This window comes from Pogoniulus pusillus, chromosome 15 (assembly GCF_015220805.1).
Source record: "Pogoniulus pusillus isolate bPogPus1 chromosome 15, bPogPus1.pri, whole genome shotgun sequence".
NCBI classification, from domain to species: Eukaryota; Metazoa; Chordata; class Aves; order Piciformes; family Lybiidae; genus Pogoniulus; species Pogoniulus pusillus.
In genome coordinates, this window is record NC_087278.1 from 8,959,968 (window position 1) to 8,977,040 (window position 17,073).

Here is a 17,073-nt window from a genome sequence, read left to right on the forward strand (position 1 = left end):
AGCAGGCGCCTCGGCCCAGCAACGAGCCCCGAGGGGTGGGGAGGCAGTCGGGGCATAGGTGGGGGCCTCCTCTCAGCGTGGGGTGGTCAGGGGACTGCTGGGGCGGGGGGTAGGGAGTGTGGGGCTGGGTCTTGGCTGTGAGACACGGCTGCCGCCCGGGTTGTCGTTTCTAGCGGCGGTTGTTTATGCGAGTGTGGGGTGGGGAGGGCCTGAGTGGGAAGGTTCGAGGCAGGCCTTCAGGCCGGTCCCGCCTGCTGCCTGCCCTTCCCTCGCCCCCACGGGCTTTGTGCTGCATGTTTTCATTGCTAGCGGAGACTTCCCTTTGTCGAAGTGCGGGGTGGCTTGTGAGGAATTGACTTCCTGCTAGCCTGAACCTGGGGCTTTCGGTGGCCTAGCAAGAAGCGGTTTGCTTTCTTGAGTGGTTGGCATCTTACTGCCTGGATTCAGTCGTTCCCAAAGGAATGGAGGAATGCAGCTGATAAGTCCTTAACCACCCTATGAGCCCATAGGCAGCAGCAGAAGCTGGCTTCATCTTCTCCACTCTGGCACTTTGGAGGTGGGCCTTTGTAACCATCTCTGGGTACCTTTGTAGTGGCACTATAAACCAAAGGAGATGGAAGAAAAGGAGCGATGTGAGAAATTCCAGCTGGACTAAGGGAATTCTTATATTTTGACTTTTTGTTTTCCCTGTGGGGGCTAGGAGGGAGGGAAATAATAACATTTTCTGAGGTATGGGAGGAGGGAGAAAAAATGTGTTGCAGATCTTTATGTGGTTTTTAAAACCAGCCGTCAGAGGCAATTACTGAATAAACCGAAGCACAAGAGTGGGGTTTCTGAGCTGGAAGCAACGCTAGCCTGCAAAAATAAAGGGGCAGTGGGCTTTTCTTGTGACTTTGGATCAAGAAACTTCAGCCTTCTGCATTTCTCACCACCTACTCTCCATCCACCCTACGTGAAAATGAGTTGTGTGCCATGGAAAGGTGACAAGACCAAATCGGAATCACCAGAGCCACCTCAGCAACCACCATTGCATATTTACCATGAGAAGCAGCGTAGGGAGCTGTGTGCCCTCCATGCCCTCAACAATGTCTTCCAGGACAGCAATGCCTTCACCAGGGAAACCCTGCAGGAGATTTTTCAGAGGTAAGATACCCTGCACTGATGTTAGCTTCCCGACATATTCTGTTGCTAAGAGGAATTTTTAGATTTCATTTGGGGGGAGGGAAATATCAAAAAGGGATCAGAGTATGCCCGTGCTTGTTTTGAACTGAATGTAGCTTACTTAAATGTCTCGTCCTCCCCATTTTTGTTTCCTTTCTCCATGCAGAAATTCTTGCTTATTTTGTAAACTGTTCTGGCTGCCAATTTTGGGTCCAAAGGCTTTGTTGCAGATACTGTCATGTGGTTGGACTGCTGTCTTCTCCCCCACCCACCTTAATGCATCTTCTACCCATTTGTATTTTTGCCCCTGCCTTGTGTATATGTTATCTTGGTGGTAATAACTGATAATGGGATTGCCTTGGGAGAGTGCAGGCAGCTGAAATGAGAAATAGTTCATCATAAAAACTTCTTGATTTGTTACCACAAAACCTACACTTTTTTTTTGTTGAAATTGAGATCTTTGCCAAATGAGTGACTCCTTAATCTAGCAGTTAAATTAAGGTCTTCAAATTTCTTTTTTCCATGTAGCAAGACCTTGTGTACTCTATCAAGCTGAGTTTAATTTCAGTAGCTAAGGTTCCATTTTCTGAGGCATTGTTAAATGTTTCCCAGGCAGCCTCAAATAATAGAAACATTTTTTAGTTTTACAGGAATAAATGCAAATTATTAATGTGGCCTGTAACATAGTTCATATTTTGTTCAACATTTTGTTTATTTTATTCTGTTTTGGTGCTTTGTACCCGTTCTCAGCCTGCCCTTTGAAAACTGTGATGAAGAAAATAATCAAATAGAAACAGGGTCTCCTGATAATCTGTGGATGTGCTCAATGCACAAGTTTTGCTTCAATACCTGTTACCAGCAGTAGACAGCATCTTGTTTGTGACAGGTGAGAAGTCACACTTGATGACAGTAGTTACACAGGTACTGTTGGACAAGGCAGTCATGGTACCCTGTGCTGATGAGAAAGGAGCTACGTGCCTGTTGCTGTTGTCCTGAAAAGGAGCAGGTTTATGGAACTGGTGCTTGACTTATCAAGAATATTCCTGTCTTTGGCAAAAGAAGCATGGCAACGGACAACAGCAAATGTCAGATTGAAATGCTATTTATGATAACCTTGTAAATAAAATTCCTGTTGAAGTGGAGTTAGACCAGTGTAAAGGAGCTGTGGTTTTGTTGCGGAGCAGCAATTGTCAGAATCATAATCACAGATGAATTGCTATTGGCCTGAAGCAAACAAAAGCAGTTCATATGGTAGAAGGAGTGTGATGATCTAATTAGTTGGCTTTCATTGGGCTTGGTGAGAGAACATTGCTGTGCAGCGTAAAACCTTTCAGAAAGAGCTCAGATGTTAGTCTTCTTGGACCCCTTATCCTACAAGAGAGAATTTGTCTTTAGTTCCAGCCTGGTATTGTGCCTTCCTGGTATTCAAAACATGATGCAGATTGATTCAGCCCCCTGGTAGTGTTGAAACATTTGTGGAAATTCCTCTGAGAAATGGATGAGCTGTAAGCTGTGTATAAGGATTGCATTGGTATCTGCCTTGGTATCTGTACTGGTTACTATTCATACCTACCTCTCTGCCTTACCTTTAAGAAGTGCAGATTTAGTTGCTTGTTGTACATCATTTCCCCCCATGTCTTTCCTGTGTCTAGTCATGTTCTGTGATGATGACTTTGATGAAGGACTGATGAATATTTTTAACAAGATATGAAAATGTGGCAGTGTGGATTTTCATTTTTTTTAAACCTGGTGTTGACAAGGTAACAAAGTCACAAACAGAAAGAGAGCCTTTTCTGTAGCTTTCACCACATTGCTTGAAGAATGATTGAACCACATTACTTAATCATTAGTTTCCCTTTCGCTGCGTGCCATTGCATAAGGCCAAGTAGAATCTGATTATCATCTCAAGTGTATGCCAAAATTTGGTCAGAGCTCACATCTGATTTTATAGTCCTTCCTCTCTTCATTCCCCCAGTACAAAAATACATTTTTTGACATTCCTCTGGCTTTTGTTGTAGGGAGTAAGATTGCATGTTCCAGATGTTGCATGGAGATACAAACAAAATCACTTCACTGGAGTTTGTGTATTAAGATCTGATTATGAAAGACAACTGCATGCAGGAATCTTGGGGCCCATTATGTTGAGACAACATGTTGATGAAACTTTCTGACTTGGAAAGCACAGAATGATTATTACTTGGATTTCTGTCTGATTTCATCAGCCTTCCTCAGCTTAGTGTCTAGATATTAAAAAAAAATCAACCAAACAAAAAAAACCCAAACAAAAGAAAACAAACCCAAAAAACTCTCAGGAGGCAACTTAATTCCTCTTCTATTAAAAAAATTTCAGCTAGTGATTGTGGACCCTATTTAGGTGTGTGTGAGTAGAGACCTTGAGGCGATTTCCTGTGAAAGTTTACTCACAGGTACCAGTTCTTTGAGTGTGCTATCTCTTATAATCTCTGCATCTCATTTCTGGGTCTCCTAAAGTTACAGGAAGGGACAAAGATAAATATGCATGTTCTTTCATCTCTCAAAACTTGTCTCTGGATATCTGGTGCCACAAGAGGGTGCTTGTGCAACCCAAAGGGCGCTGTTACTTGAAAGACTTTTCCTGGCTCACTTGCACTTGTGAATGAGAGTTAATAGGCTGAAGCAGTGATCTTGAGGAATTAGTGGTAGCCAAGTGATCATGCTTTATGGAGGTGCTGGAAGAGCTGTGACAAGCTGCAGTCACATGTCTCTGATTAGTAAAACACAGCAGAGCTTTGAAGACTGGAAACCATGATTCTGCCAAAGCATCATTGCCTGGCTCAGCAGTGCCCAGGGGAGGATATTAAATAGCTTTTCCTATTGCCACGCTGCGTCACACTCTTCTGCCTTTGGTGGTTAAGTCACTTTCTGGGCAGTTCTGCTGTGGTCTGCTCCACAGCAAGAAAACTCAGCTGATGCAAAAAGCTGACTGGCTGTAGACACAACCACAGTAGTGGTTGAAACTCTGAAACTCTCTACTCAATCCACTGCTTTCTTCTTATCAAATGCCTGACGCTTTCAGGACAGGAACTCAGAAGGACTGAAGGATTTTCACTGAACCAAATAATGCCTTCAGACCTTGCACTGTGCTAAGGTTGAGCAAAAAATGTGCAGGAATATCAGGAGTTTTGGGACACAGAGTTGCCTTGAGGGAGAGGCAGGTGAAATGTGGATCTCTGTATTATATGGAACATCTGAACCTTGTGCCAGCAGAGCTAATGAAGCTCTTGCCAATCTAAACAAACTCATCATAACAGAACTGACATTGGGCTTGGCTTTCCTTGGCTTGGCATTGCATGACCTTGCTGTTCTCTGCTCGCAGCTTTCTCATGAGCTTGCTCCTCCAGCTGTTTAAGCCCATCTGTCACCTCCATAATAATTCACCCCTTCCTCACAAAATTTCTTAGGGGGAAAAAACATAATAAAATTGACTAACTGGCACTTTTCCCCCCACTATGTGTTTCTGTATCTTATATCTCGGACTCATTATCTGCCTTTCTGGAAAGACTTACGTTTTTGTGTGTAATGTGCACTGCATTTCTGGATGCTGTAGTAATGTTGGTGCTGAGATTCGTTTGCAGCAAAGTTACCTGTTGAGTTGCCCACAGCAACAGAGCATTTTAAGGAATTTATTTTTTTTATTGTATGGCGACAGCAGCGTTTTAGGAAGCTTCCCACACCCAAATATTTTCACAGCTGTGTGTCTGAATTCTTCCTTTGTTTACTGGGGTAGTGTAGAACAACCCTTTCTGCAGCTAAACCACCCTGCCTCTTGTTACCTCATCCAGTCTTCAAGACTGGTGTTGTCTGTTGAACTCTTGAAATCATGATAGTTGTTCTGAATGTCAAAGTGACTTTTACTTTAGCTCTGAAATGGGGAAGAAATAACTGAAGCATCTTCAGAAGTACCAGTTCAGGGAGGGTAGAAAGAGCTTCCTGCTTTGCAGGTTGTTTTTTTTTTTCCATGTCAAAGCTAGGATTTTTAGAGGCTTTGTACATCAAAGTTATTTTTAATGCATTATTTAGCCCTCTCAGCCCCTTGGAGTGATAAAGGGGGATGGAACCATTTGTGTTTGAACACAAGCGCCCTGAAAACAGATTCAAGTTACACAGCAAGTAGCCCCTTCCATCTGTGGAATATAGGTTCCACAAACACCTGCTAGAGCAGTCTCCTGTTCTGTTTGCAGGCTGTCTCCCAACACCATGGTGACACCCCACAAGAAGAGCATGCTGGGAAATGGAAACTATGATGTGAACGTGATCATGGCAGCACTGCAGACCAAAGGCTATGAGGCGGTTTGGTGGGACAAGCGCAGGTATTGAGGAGCTGTGGCATTTCAGAGGTGGCAGCTGTTTGTAAAAGCAAGAAAGAGTTGAAGAAGTACCAGAATATAATCTTACCACTGTCTTGTTTTCTGCACTCTTTCAGGGATGTTAATGTCATTGCCCTGTCTAACGTGATGGGCTTCATCATGAATCTGCCCTCCAGCCTTTGCTGGGGCCCCTTGAAGCTCCCCCTCAAGCGACAGCACTGGATCTGTGTCCGGGAGGTGGGAGGCACCTACTACAACCTTGACTCCAAACTCAAGGTGCCTGAGTGGATTGGAGGTGAAAGTGAGCTCAGGTAGCGTTTTTGTTTTATGCCTTCATCCTGTTACTCCTTGAATCCCTCCCTGTTGGAGGTGGGAGAATATATCCTTAACCAGTTGGTGTCTGAAGCATTTATAGTTGACCTTCAATAGTAAAGGTATGAGAATAATAAGGTTTTTGTGACTCCATTTAATGAAGCTAGGAAAATGGCTTTTGGCAGTGGTAATCCTCTGTGACCTTGGGGGAAACCTGACTTTGTCTCTTTAGGGCTGGTTCTGTTGCTATCAGTGAAGGTAGATGTCATGTGTGTTTCAGTGAGTGACATCTGTAACAAGATATGTGGTGCCTTGATCCCTCCTCAGTGTGAGAGTTTTGGCATTCCTTTACCTCTTCGATAGTAATCTCTCTCTGTGTTCCCAACAAAAGGCTTTCAAGACCAAACTCACAGCCTTGTTCCTGACAGCAGAGAAGGCTGCTTGTTAGGAACCATCCCGGCTTAACTCCCTTCTCTCTTTCATCTTAACACAGGATAGTTGGTGTAATTAGCTTGACTATTAAGTCTCACCTGCTCTTAGTTGTTACTTAGTTTCCATTCCATCCTGTCTTAAAGTCTACTAGCAGCTTTGCTGTCTTGACTGGACTTATGCTGAGGTAGGGATTGCATATGAAAAGTATTTGCAGAGCCTACCTTGCCACTGAAGTCTTGAAGTGCACATCAGCCTCTTGTGAACTTCTGGGATAAAGTAGCGTGGTTCTGGAACTACTGTGCAGAGCTTCTCATTGAATCTTAATCTGGGCGTGCTTTTCTTCAGCAGTAAACAAGGGCTTCCTTATATAAGGAATTTAGAAAACCTGGGAGAGAAAACATTGATTTGACTTTCATAGTTAATGGAGAAAATCCATGTTTGGTATTAGAAAAAGCTGAAAAGCAGGCAGAAGCTGCAGAACCATGTCAAATGACCAGCTGGCATGCTGCTGCTATGACCTGTGGGAGAGACATCTAAATGTTTTTTCCCCACAAGTATTCCAGATTTGTTGGAATTATTTTAACACAGAGTGGGATTTTTTTGACCTCAGAGATCTGAAGAAACTGAATTGAGTTTAGTTCTACTTTTGCTTGTAAGTCTACACAGATGCTGAGTTCTCTCTGCTGAGGTTATGATCACATCTGTCTGATTCTGTGGTAATTTTCTTGTTAGGTGTGTTTAGTGGGACAAGTTTAATACTTGTTTGGGTTTTGGTTTGCTTGGGGGGTTTTGATCAGAAAAAAATAAATGTGTGTGGGTTTCCTCCCATTTTCTGTCATATCTGCATAGTCAATTGCATTTAGTTGTTGTAGAAGGTTAAGTTCTACATTCAGTAGTTATTTCTGTTTCTCTTTATGATAGGAAATTTTTGAAACACCAGCTGAGAGGAAAGAACTGTGAACTCCTCCTGGTGGTGCCAGAGGAGGTGGAAGCACATCAGAGCTGGAGAGCTGACGTGTGACCTGGACCAACGCTGTCCTCCCACTACAGCTCTTCCCCTTCACTGAACTCCTGACATCCTGAAACCTGAATAATGGGTGCCCCAGACTCTTTTCATCTGGAATTTCCTTTGTTAGGCTCTTCTCTTCCTTCCTTGGTGCAATAGGACAGCTGCGTAGGACATTGGTGGGGTGGGGGTAGGGGGGAAGAATTGAGGGCAGAATGGAGGCAACTGGAAGCCAATTACTTTAACTGCAAAGGTGGGTGAGCTGCTTGCCCTTTGGCTAACCAGAAGGCATTGCAGTCTCTAAAAGTTGGCTTTGGGCCTAGGGTGTCTGGAAGCCTCTGGCTTCCCTTTCCCCACATGGCCCAAGGCCATGTATGGTGGGACACTGCTCCTTCCAGGGCTTGCTGGGGCAGAGCAGGGGCTGAGTACACTGCTGCCTCTTGAGAAGTCTCTCCCTCCAAAACAAGTTGTCATGAAGACATTTGCAATTCCTAAAGGTCTCTCAGGACACTTCCAAACACTAGGAATGGTATGGTGCTTAGCACAACCCTCTGCTTCATATGGATGGTTTGTGCCAGGACTTAGAAAACAGTAATAAAGCCAGAGTCATCTTTCAGGAAGTTCCTGGGGTGGCTAGCAGATTCTTCCCCAGTGTCTCCAGGGATTTGCAAGCGGCTGTTGGCAGCGTGTGGCTGGCGAAGGCAATGTGGAAACAGCAAGCGCAGACTAATTGAGGAGTATCTGGTTTCTGGTCTGGAGAGAGGGGCTAGTCTGCTTGGGTGTCTTTGTGCTACCTTGTTGGCTTTTATCTTCTTGAACATCTATGTTGGTTTTCTGCATGATCACTTGGTAGTTTAGGGGCTTCTTGGAGAGGTGAATGTAACTTGAAGGGGTTAAGAGGAATTAGTTCTTTTCCTCTTTGCAGAAGTCTAACCCACAGTCACTAATAACATGCAGAATGTCCCAGAAAGGGGTAAAGTTACAAAGGAAAAATAAGCTGAGGAGAGAAGCCTTTTGAAGTCAGATTTTGCCCTTTGTAGTTACTAGCTGATTATGTGGGAGATGCAGAGGGTGCACCAGAACCTTCAGGCATTGCAGAGATCTTGGCCTGGTAGCTGAAGCAACCTTTCCTTTAGCATCAGCCAGCAAACATTCCACTAGTGGATTAATGGCTTTTTCCTCCTCTCTCTTCTGTGGGGAAGAATGACCAGATGTGGAGACACTAAGAGGAATCTCCATTGGCTGTCTTCTGTTCACCTGGGTGAGTTATAGCTTGGTCATACCTTCCACAGCAGGAGAAGGAAACACTGAATTTAGAACAGACTTTGTTGCATTCAGCGCTTCCTGGCCAAGCTGCTATTTGCTTCCCTGCCTTTAGATGTAAGATGTCTGTTAGACAGCAATCTCTGAGATGTGATGGAGCACTGTTGTGCAGGAAAGTTTCATTGCTGGTGTTTAAGCTTGCAAAAGGAGGGGTTGTTAACTACCTTTTCTCAGTTAATTTTTCTCTTGAGCTCTTTGAACGCATGAGCAGGTGCTTGAAGCTGAGAGACCACCAAAATCACACCTTCCTACCAGAGAACAAAGACCACATGACACCAGGACGATGCTGTTCACAGACCCCCGGACACCTGGCAAGCAGCATTTTGCAATCTTTTGAGCACAGCCTCCCACAGTCAAGGGCAAATGAATGGCTCTTAGGTTTTAAAGACCCAGTGTTTCTATAAAAAGTCCTGTTTCGTAACACATTCCAGTGACCGATACCAGCTGGCAGTTTTTAAACACTTCACAGGCAGATGCGCAGCCCTGCAGCCGCTCTGCTCGTGACTTGAAGCCATTTCTTCAAGGAGTAGGGGGGTGGTAAAATTAATCTCAACAGCAACATTTTCTACGCTGATTGAAGTTGCACTTTGGAAAAACCCTGTTTGCATGGAAAACTGCAAGCCAACAGATCAGTGCACAATATGCAAAGATGTTTTCAAATATTTTGGGGCTACTTTTCCTTCTCCTTTTACATCAGTTCCTTTTAAGTCGGCTCCTTTCCCGTGGCGGGGACACAGTGTGATCCAACTGCTCAGGTAAAGGGAAAGTGTACAATCACACCCCCGTGGGAGGTGAGGCTGCTGTTGCCCAAAAGGGTGGGTGAGTCAGTCCAGCCCCACCACTTGGGAGTGGGGAAGCCTATGGTTTTCTTGCTTGTTTGGTTTTTTTGTTAGAGCCTCGTCTTGGGTTTGTTTACAGAGATGTATTTTGTTTAACCAAATATTAAAAATGGATAAAACATTTCCATATAAATGTCCTATCACTTCTGTATGTTCAACTGAGTTGTTCTGTAACAAAGTATGTAAAGGAAAATAAATTTTTTTTCTTTTGGTTATAAAACTGCAACTGTTCTGTGAGTTGAGAACTTTCAAAGTCAGGTGCAGGTGCTGAGGTGAAGTCACACCTCTCTGAAGGCTCCATTAAGCCAATACAAAGCTTTCTTAGCCACCTGATAGTGAGAAAGAGGTCTGTGCCTTCCCCCACTGCTGCAACATGCACGACAGTGATGGGTTTCTACCCAGAAAGAACTGAGCCTCCCTAAAGGACATCTATTAAAACCACACTGCTCAGGTTGGATTTATTTAATATTCAATACAAAAAAATACGCAGCTGATATCTGAAGGTCTACTTTATGAGGCAGAGGATCGGTGTGGGTGCGATCAGCTCGAACCTGGCCTGCTGCTCCCTCGGCTCCGGCTCGCACACACACACACACACGAAGTTGCAGTGAAAGTATTTTTGCAGATGCTTCTTTCAGAAGAGTGTTTTCCATGAGGCACAGCTACCTGCACCCCTCCTTCCTTTGCTGGGGAAGTCACTCCTCCTCCTGTCACCAGTGTCCTTCAGCTCAAAGGCAGCCAGGAAAGGATAGGTTCTGGTTGCCACCTTTCAAGGCCTGACCTGTGCCCCATGGTGGTTTTGTGGGGGCAAGGAGGCTGGAGAGGAACTCTCCCAGTTCAAGTCTGTAACTGGTTATGGCATACTGATTGAATGAAAGGAAAGACTTGTGACTTGTATGGCAGGAGGATGCAGACAGGAGCCATCATCAGGTCCAGAAGGTGGGGGCATCCCCCCACCTTATGAGCAGGTCAATGTCCCAAAGGAGAACCAAAAATAAAAACTAACAGAAAAAAATGCCCTGACCCAATAAATCAACAGTTCAATGTACAGTAATCTCAAGGTCTTCCCACACGATACGAATCCAACGCGGCTTTCACAAACTAGATTTTTCCAGACAGTGGAGGCAGGGCCCCAGGCATTCCCCCTGAGAGCCCTGTATTGGGTCCGAGGAGGATCTGGAAGAAAAATGATCATCTGAGGGGCTGCAAGGACACACGACAGCAGCCACGCACCACCTTCCTCTGCCACAGCTACTCACTGGGCCACTGAAGGTACATGTTTCCTCCTCTGCTACCACAGCCACATTTGACCACACCACATGCAAACAGGGCAGGTTTGAGTATCACTGCATTAGGCCTGTAAGCTGTCCCTACTGCTTGTTTCGGCCCAGTTAAAGCTGTGTTGTGTTTGCTTCAGTTTGCTGCCAGCTGCAAATTAGCAAGACTGTCCCACTGGAACATGCAGCCAGAGCATCTGCTGGGATGAACACGGCCAAAATATATAACAAACTATACTTTTGTTCCCTAAGCTACTCCAACAGCTGCTAAGTGGAAGGAGGTGCAGGCACTCCGAGCCAGGTCTGAAGGGCTGAGAGAGGACTGGGTGTTCCTGCCTCACCTGTCGCTGCTGCATCTGCTGCTGTTGCTCCATCTGCAGTTTTTCAGTTTCAAAGACTACAGGAAGAACCAGAATCATGAAGGAGGTGGTCCCAATCCACAGAGCTGCCCTGGAGAATCTAGGGAGGAGAAAGCACAGCAGGAACAAGAACCGGATCTTTATCTGCTTTTTAGGAGCGTTAGGGTTGTTCGCGTTTCCTTTCCATGCCTCTAGCAAAAATCCTCCCCTGGTTCCACCCCCAAGTCCCGGGCTTGCCCTTTCCCCCCACCCCCACGCGGCTTCGCCCATGCTGCCGAGAAGCAAACGCTGCGGCCTTGCCGCGCTCCGCACTGCGCTGCCAGCGGCCAAAACCGCAGCGGGAGGCGGCAGGGCCGCCCCGCACCCACCGGGCGGCCCGCTCCCGACGGCCTCCCACCCAGCCCGGCGCGCCGCTCCCTCACCTGTACATCTTCTGCGCTACTGTCAGCGACAGGTCGAAGGTAGCTCCAGCCGCCGAGCGGACGCTCTCGGGAAACATCTCTGTCAGCCCCCACAGCCGCTCCGCCAGCGTCTCGTCCAGCTGCGGGCGGCACACACCGCGTCAGGCCCATCCCGGCCCCACACGCCCGCCGGGGTCACCCTGCCCGGCCCGGCCGCCCGGCCCGGCTCGGCCCACCGCCACCCGCACCGCTACCTCCTCGTCATCATCCTCCTCTTCCAGCTCGTCCTCCAGCTCCTCGGCCTTGCCCGAGCTGCCCTTGGGCAGCAGTTCCTCCGGGGACAGGGACGCAGCGGCAGCCATCACCAGCAGCCAGGGACAGAGGGGGCGGTGAGCCAGCGGAAGCGGAACGGCGGCCAGAGCGCCGCCGGAAGCGGGGTGGTGCTCCTGCCGCCCGGGCTCGGGGAGAGAGCGACCCGCAGCGGACAGGGGGGCAGCCGCCTCGCTCCGTGGCGCTTACCCGGGGTGGCCCTGCTCCAGGTTTCCCTCCCGGTTCCCCATAACCACTCAGCTCGCAGCACGACCCTCTGCATGACAAAAGCCCACAGAAACTGGATTGAAATGTAAGTTTTTATATAAAGTATGTAAACCTCTTGAGAACAAGCAACACACCCATCCTGCTCACCAGGGGCAAGCAGCAAAGCTTACACAAACCCACCCAGGCTGTCTTGAGGGGACAGATTTAGAAAGGAGGGGGCAGGACATCCTGGTTTTTAAAGTCACCGGGTAGGGAAGGGCCCACTCAAGAAGTGGACATTGTCCAGCACCTGTTGCCAGGTTGCCTTAGGAAAGAGGGTACCTATGACTGGGCTGCAGTGAGGAAACGTAATGAGGTAAAGTGCTCTGAGAAAAATGCGTTAACAGTGCCACGGTGTGACTTGTTTGGGTGCCAAAACTGCTGTGACAGAGTACCAACTGCACCACACAGCACCAGAGGTAACTTCTTATTCATGGTCCCATGGAAGGATGTACCTACAGACAATACCAACTGTGGCCATACATACAATATATTATTATTAATAACATATCATTATAATATATTGATATTAATATATTACAATGATATCTTATTATTACTATATTATTAATTTCTTGCTTTATTCCCCCTTATTCGTAACACCAGCACAGCTAGGAGACTTGAGCGAGCCCTGGGATCCCATGAGTGTGGGCAGCCAAGGCTCAGAGCCAGCCTCCTTGCTTTCCTCTCCTCCAACCAACTCATTTTCTTCACTTCCTTCTGCGGCTGTGGTTCTTCAATTCCTCCAGTTCCTTCTCCATCAGGTGGGACTCAGCTGTGGTCTCAGAGAGCTGCAACACAGCAAAGGACCAAGACTGAGCCATTCCTCCAACCTCCACCCTGTCCTATGGCTGTGGAGCAAACAGCAGGATCTGTGACCTTGCTGCCTGATGTGTTCCTTGGACATGTGTGGTGGGACACATGTCCTGGTTTTGTGTGGGATGGAGCAGCAATCTGCCCTTCTTGACCAATTCCCCACACTGAGCAGGATGTCCTACAGTATGGAATATCCCTTTGGTTAGTTTGGGTCAGCTGTCCTGACCATGCTCCCTCACAGCTTCTTGTGTACCTGCTCACTGGCACAGAATGGGAAACTGACAAATCCTTCACTTAGAAGAAGTGCCACTTAGCAACAACATCAGTGTGTTATCAACATTATCCTCACACTAAAACCACAGCACTGTACCAGATACTGGGAAGAAAATTAACTCTATCCCAGTTAAAACCAGGACAACATGAAAGCCCCTTAGATGAAGCTAGTCATGTTGCAGCAGCACATGCAGTGAGACATTTGTGCCTTGGAAGGTTTTCTGATTTCACAGCACAACCTTTCCAGACACCACCAAGATTTAGAGCCGCAGGCCAGCACCGGGGTGAAGGAATTTTTTCCTGTTTGAGTGAGAGGGAAGCTGAGATTCCACATTTCACTGAGGCTGCCTGAAAAACCTGGAAAGCAGCTGGGACTTCTGCTGAGTGCTCCAGCCACTAAAGCTGCTTGCCAGTTTTAAAACGTGGGAAGGACATAAGGTAGGAAAATGATGAAGGGTTGAGCATTTCCTGAAACTGACATGAAGGCTAAATCACTTAACAGACTGAGAATACTGTTTCACTGAAAAAATCTCCAGATTTTAAGCATGAAAGCTGTGATCTTTGGGTAAAGTCAAATTTTAGTTTATTTAGGGACTGGGAATTCCTTCATCCATAGGTTTACATGCATATGTCACAGCACTTGTCAGAGTAGATGAAAGCTTTAACCTTCTGTGACAAGAAAAGGTGGCTGTAACTTGGTTTCACAGTTAGGGCAGGGGCCAAAGGGTCAGAAATAAAAATGCCATACTCCATACAGAAAGGGAAAGAGGAGACGAGGCACTTGTAGTGGCTCCTCTACTCCAGCCACAGATGAATTATGGTTTAGAGGGGAAGGTTTTCCCCACAGAATCTTCTTTCAAAGGCCAGACTTCACTGCCACAGACACTTTGCTGTTACAGTTGCCTTGGGTAGCAGGGCAAAGCAGAAAGAGCAGGGTGAAGCCAGAACAGCCTTTTTGGCAGTCTCAGCACTCTTTGCATGGGCACTTCCCACTGCTGTGGACAGGTGGCAGTTGGGCAGACTCACCATGTCCAGGAGAATATCCACCTTCAGCCTCAGCAGGTTATTTTCTTCCTGTAGCTGTTGGTTTCGTTTGCGTAAGCGCTGCATTTCTCTGTGATCCCCGGTGAAGCTTCCTGATTCTGGAAGGAATGAAATAGGTGAAAACATGGATTGTCAGCCAACCATGGCTTCTACAGGTCAAAGTAAGCTGAGCTGTACTCTACCTGCCACCCACTGGCCGTTTTCAAACTTGAGGCTGTGGCCAGCAAGGTTCACGGAGGGGGTGCCATACTCCAGGCCCAGCTCAATCTCACGGATCGATCTATCCAGCTACAAGATGACAAGACTTTATGAAAGCACAGGAAGACTGGGGGAAGGATTGCTTACAAGGGCACATAGCAGTACGGTGAGGGACACTGGTTTTAAACTAGAGCAGGGTAGATCTAGATTAGACATAAGGAGGAGGTTCTTTACAATGAGCGGTGAAACACTGGCATGGGGTGCCCAGAGATGTGTTTGAGATCTTGTTCCTGGAGACATTCAAGGTTAAGCTTGATAGGCCACTCATCTAGTGGAGATGTCCCTGCTCACACTGCTTGGGGATTGGACAAGATGACCTTCAAGGGTCCCTTCCAACCCAATGCATTCTGTGATTGTGTGAAATCCAAAGCCAGCCTCCTCCTGCTTTCTGTTTCTTAGTGACTGGTACTCCAGCAGAAGTTGCTGGTATGAAGGCCCTGCAGCTTGAAGCCCTACTTTAGTCGTGTACCAGTGCAGTAGAAGACTGGCTCCTTTCACTGCCATGCCTACACTTTCTCCTGCCCCAACATGCACTCATCTCCCTGGGCCTAAAGACCACTGCTGAGAAGTTTTAGGTGGAATTTCTGGACTGTGGGTGGGATAATGATGAGCTTATCCTGAGCTACTTTGTTTCTACCTTCACATACAGTCACCAGCGATTAGAAATGGTGGAGCAGTGCAGGAGGTAAAGGCACGGTTGGGAGCTCTCTTAAGAGTTACTGGCTACGCATGGTAGGATCCATCCACCTCGGTCACACATTGCCTCAGGCAAGGGACTCACCATGTGCAGGTTGGAGAGAGAGGCGCATTTCCTGGGGGGGGTTTTCTTGGGGCTGAAGGTGCTCCCGAAGAGGGGCATCACGCGTTGTTGGCTGGCTGGACGGGACGCTCCCCTCGACCTCCCCCAGTGCTGCTCGCAGAAGAGGAAGGGACGCCGCCGGTATGAGCCCGCAGGCCAGAAGCAGAACCGTGACTAGACAGCCACGTTGTTGGGGACGAAGCCTCCTCCAGCAGCCCCTTTTCCGGCGCTTCCACCGACGTTTCCACCTAAAATAAGGCCCCGCACAAGTTCTCCTCACTCCTACTCTTCAGAATGAGTTAAATGGCGTTTGGGGGTGGGGGCTCGGGCCACACCACTCAACGGGAGCGCTGAGAAGAAGGAGAGGAGGAGCGGAGAGCGCTATTCCCGACACAGGATGGCTCCTCCGTCCGTTCTCCCTCCCGGCAGAGCAGCGGGCAGAGGCCAGCGCGGATGCGGAACGTCCCAAACCCCCGCGCATCCCTCCCGCCCCAGAGTGGTAGAGGCAGCCTCGCGGTGCGGGGGCGGCCGGGCCGGGCCGGGCTGCTCCACCGCAGGTCGCGTTAATTACCGGCGTGAGTACTCCTCCACCGAGCTGTGCCTGCTTCTCGTCCGCCGCTGCGTGCTCCGGGAGCGGTTTGCGGCCGCTGCGTTGCTCTGGCGACGGCGAGGCTCAACAGCTCCTCCTCAGCGCCGCCGCCACTCCGGTGGGCGGCCCCTGGGCCTGGGCGCTGGGGGCCGGTGGGTGCCGTGAGGAGGAGAGGGCATGGTCGCAGGCGAGGCAGAGGCCGCGGCAGAGGAGCTGGCTGGCTGACCTGTGAGCAGTCTCGGCGGCCTCTTGCCTCCCCGGCTCGGCGTCCTGCTTCGAGCCCCTGGGCTCCCGTCGGACCCGCTGGCTGCCGTGCGGATGGGGCTCTTCTCGTGGTCGGGCTGCATCTCGCTCGAGGTGCTCCGCCTGCCGCCTCTATGCCTTTCCTGAAATGCTGGCATTAGTTGAAAAATGTTTAAAATACTTTTGCAGAGAAGCCCCCAAGGGCCATTTGGCAGAGAATCCTTCCCTGCTTGGGAACACGAGAGAAGTGGAGGAGGCCTGGGGTCTTGGGCTGCAAGAGCTCAGGGAACGATGGGTTAGAAGCTGGAGAAGGGTAGAACTGTCTGCCTGCTTTCTTAATGAGCCTGTGCTCGGAAGCAGTCTCGGTGTTATTTCCCATGCATGTTGCAGGTCCTCCCTTCTCAGCACATGATGAAATAAATGTAGTTACTTGCTGGTTTGCACTGCCTGGGAGGTAGCTTTGGTAGTTTGTTGAACGGCAGGGGTACGTAGCAGCTATTACCAAAGTTGATTTATGTTGCAGAGGCAAAATACTACTCCTTTTCCTAAATTTTAAATGTATTCTCCTCGTACTGATTGAATTCAGTGATCTGAAATTACTTGCTTGTTAGAAAAGCTTCTGTCAAGGAATTTGTGAGGCTTTCCTGAAAATAAATGAGATACTAGAGTGCTGTATTGAGTTAAAATGGAACATTTAAAACATGAGAAAAAAGGGGGGGAGAATTTGAAAGGTAACACAGTGCCAGCCCAGTGGCTATAGACAAGAAAAATCCTTGGTGCTGCAGTAACTTCTGGTAGTCCATTTAAGCAGCATCTTGATTCATGCAGGTTGCAGCCTATAAAACCATTTGTCTTTTGACCCCATGTACTGCAGTCTGTGTACTGGAAATCAGTGATTGCTTTGAAAATAAGGGATTACAGCAGAGAGGGACACACACCAATGCCCTTAGAAGTAAAACAGAGTTCTGAACAAAGATTATATGACACAGTTGTGGCTTCTGGCAGCATTTAGTGGCCAA

General features: G+C 47.9%; 3 protein-coding genes and 1 long non-coding RNA gene across 5 annotated transcripts; 1 reads left to right on the forward strand and 3 right to left on the reverse strand.

Annotated features, from left to right (window-relative positions):
* The first annotated feature begins 103 nt into the window (after positions 1–103).
* JOSD1 (Josephin domain containing 1) lies at positions 104–9,639 on the forward strand. Its single transcript, XM_064155249.1, has 4 exons — positions 104–1,143; positions 5,382–5,510; positions 5,624–5,818; positions 7,173–9,639. Exons 1-4 carry the CDS (start codon positions 959–961, stop codon positions 7,270–7,272), a joined length of 609 nt encoding a protein of 202 aa, XP_064011319.1. The 5' UTR covers positions 104–958; the 3' UTR covers positions 7,273–9,639.
* Positions 1,855–6,633, reverse strand: LOC135181832 (uncharacterized). Its single transcript, XR_010304999.1, has 2 exons — positions 6,473–6,633; positions 1,855–2,907 (listed from the first exon to the last, which is right to left on the reverse strand). It is a non-coding gene; the product is annotated as an uncharacterized LOC135181832 (long non-coding RNA).
* A 212-nt stretch (positions 9,640–9,851) lies between the features above and the next one.
* TOMM22 (translocase of outer mitochondrial membrane 22) lies at positions 9,852–11,986 on the reverse strand. Of its 2 annotated transcripts, none has more exons than XM_064155252.1 (4): positions 11,711–11,986; positions 11,478–11,596; positions 11,038–11,155; positions 9,852–10,595 (listed from the first exon to the last, which is right to left on the reverse strand). In XM_064155252.1, the coding sequence occupies exons 1-4, from the start codon at positions 11,816–11,818 to the stop codon at positions 10,521–10,523; spliced, it is 420 nt and encodes a 139-aa protein (XP_064011322.1). In that variant the 5' UTR covers positions 11,819–11,986; the 3' UTR covers positions 9,852–10,520. The 2 variants fall into 2 exon arrangements, with proteins under 2 accessions (XP_064011322.1, XP_064011321.1); XM_064155251.1 differs by having other exon boundaries at positions 11,708–11,986.
* Positions 11,987–12,071: 85 nt separating this feature from the next.
* On the reverse strand, positions 12,072–15,293 carry CBY1 (chibby 1, beta catenin antagonist). Its single transcript, XM_064155253.1, has 4 exons — positions 15,205–15,293; positions 14,348–14,453; positions 14,148–14,263; positions 12,072–12,823 (listed from the first exon to the last, which is right to left on the reverse strand). The coding sequence occupies exons 1-4, from the start codon at positions 15,280–15,282 to the stop codon at positions 12,743–12,745; spliced, it is 381 nt and encodes a 126-aa protein (XP_064011323.1). The 5' UTR covers positions 15,283–15,293; the 3' UTR covers positions 12,072–12,742.
* Between the last annotated feature and the right edge of the window lie 1,780 nt (positions 15,294–17,073).

Excerpts from the sequence above, each read along its gene's own strand:
- CBY1 (XM_064155253.1), bottom strand. The coding sequence starts at position 15,282 with ATGCCCCTCTTCGGGAGCACCTTCAGCCCCAAGAAAACCCCCCCCAGG. Across the intron at positions 14,264-14,347 it reads AAACGGCCAGTGGGTGGCAG|AATCAGGAAGCTTCACCGGG; the intron begins GTAGAGTACAGC and ends CATTCCTTCCAG. Across the intron at positions 12,824-14,147 it reads TGGATATTCTCCTGGACATG|CTCTCTGAGACCACAGCTGA; the intron begins GTGAGTCTGCCC and ends GCTGTGTTGCAG.
- TOMM22 (XM_064155251.1), bottom strand. The coding sequence starts at position 11,818 with ATGGCTGCCGCTGCGTCCCTGTCCCCGGAGGAACTGCTGCCCAAGGGC. Across the intron at positions 11,597-11,707 it reads AGGATGATGACGAGGAGGTA|CTGGACGAGACGCTGGCGGA; the intron begins GCGGTGCGGGTG and ends TGCCGCCCGCAG. Across the intron at positions 10,596-11,037 it reads AGCAGATGCAGCAGCGACAG|ATCCTCCTCGGACCCAATAC; the intron begins GTGAGGCAGGAA and ends TTTTTCTTCCAG.
- JOSD1 (XM_064155249.1), top strand. The coding sequence starts at position 959 with ATGAGTTGTGTGCCATGGAAAGGTGACAAGACCAAATCGGAATCACCA. Across the intron at positions 5,511-5,623 it reads GTTTGGTGGGACAAGCGCAG|GGATGTTAATGTCATTGCCC; the intron begins GTATTGAGGAGC and ends GCACTCTTTCAG. Across the intron at positions 5,819-7,172 it reads GGAGGTGAAAGTGAGCTCAG|GAAATTTTTGAAACACCAGC; the intron begins GTAGCGTTTTTG and ends TCTTTATGATAG.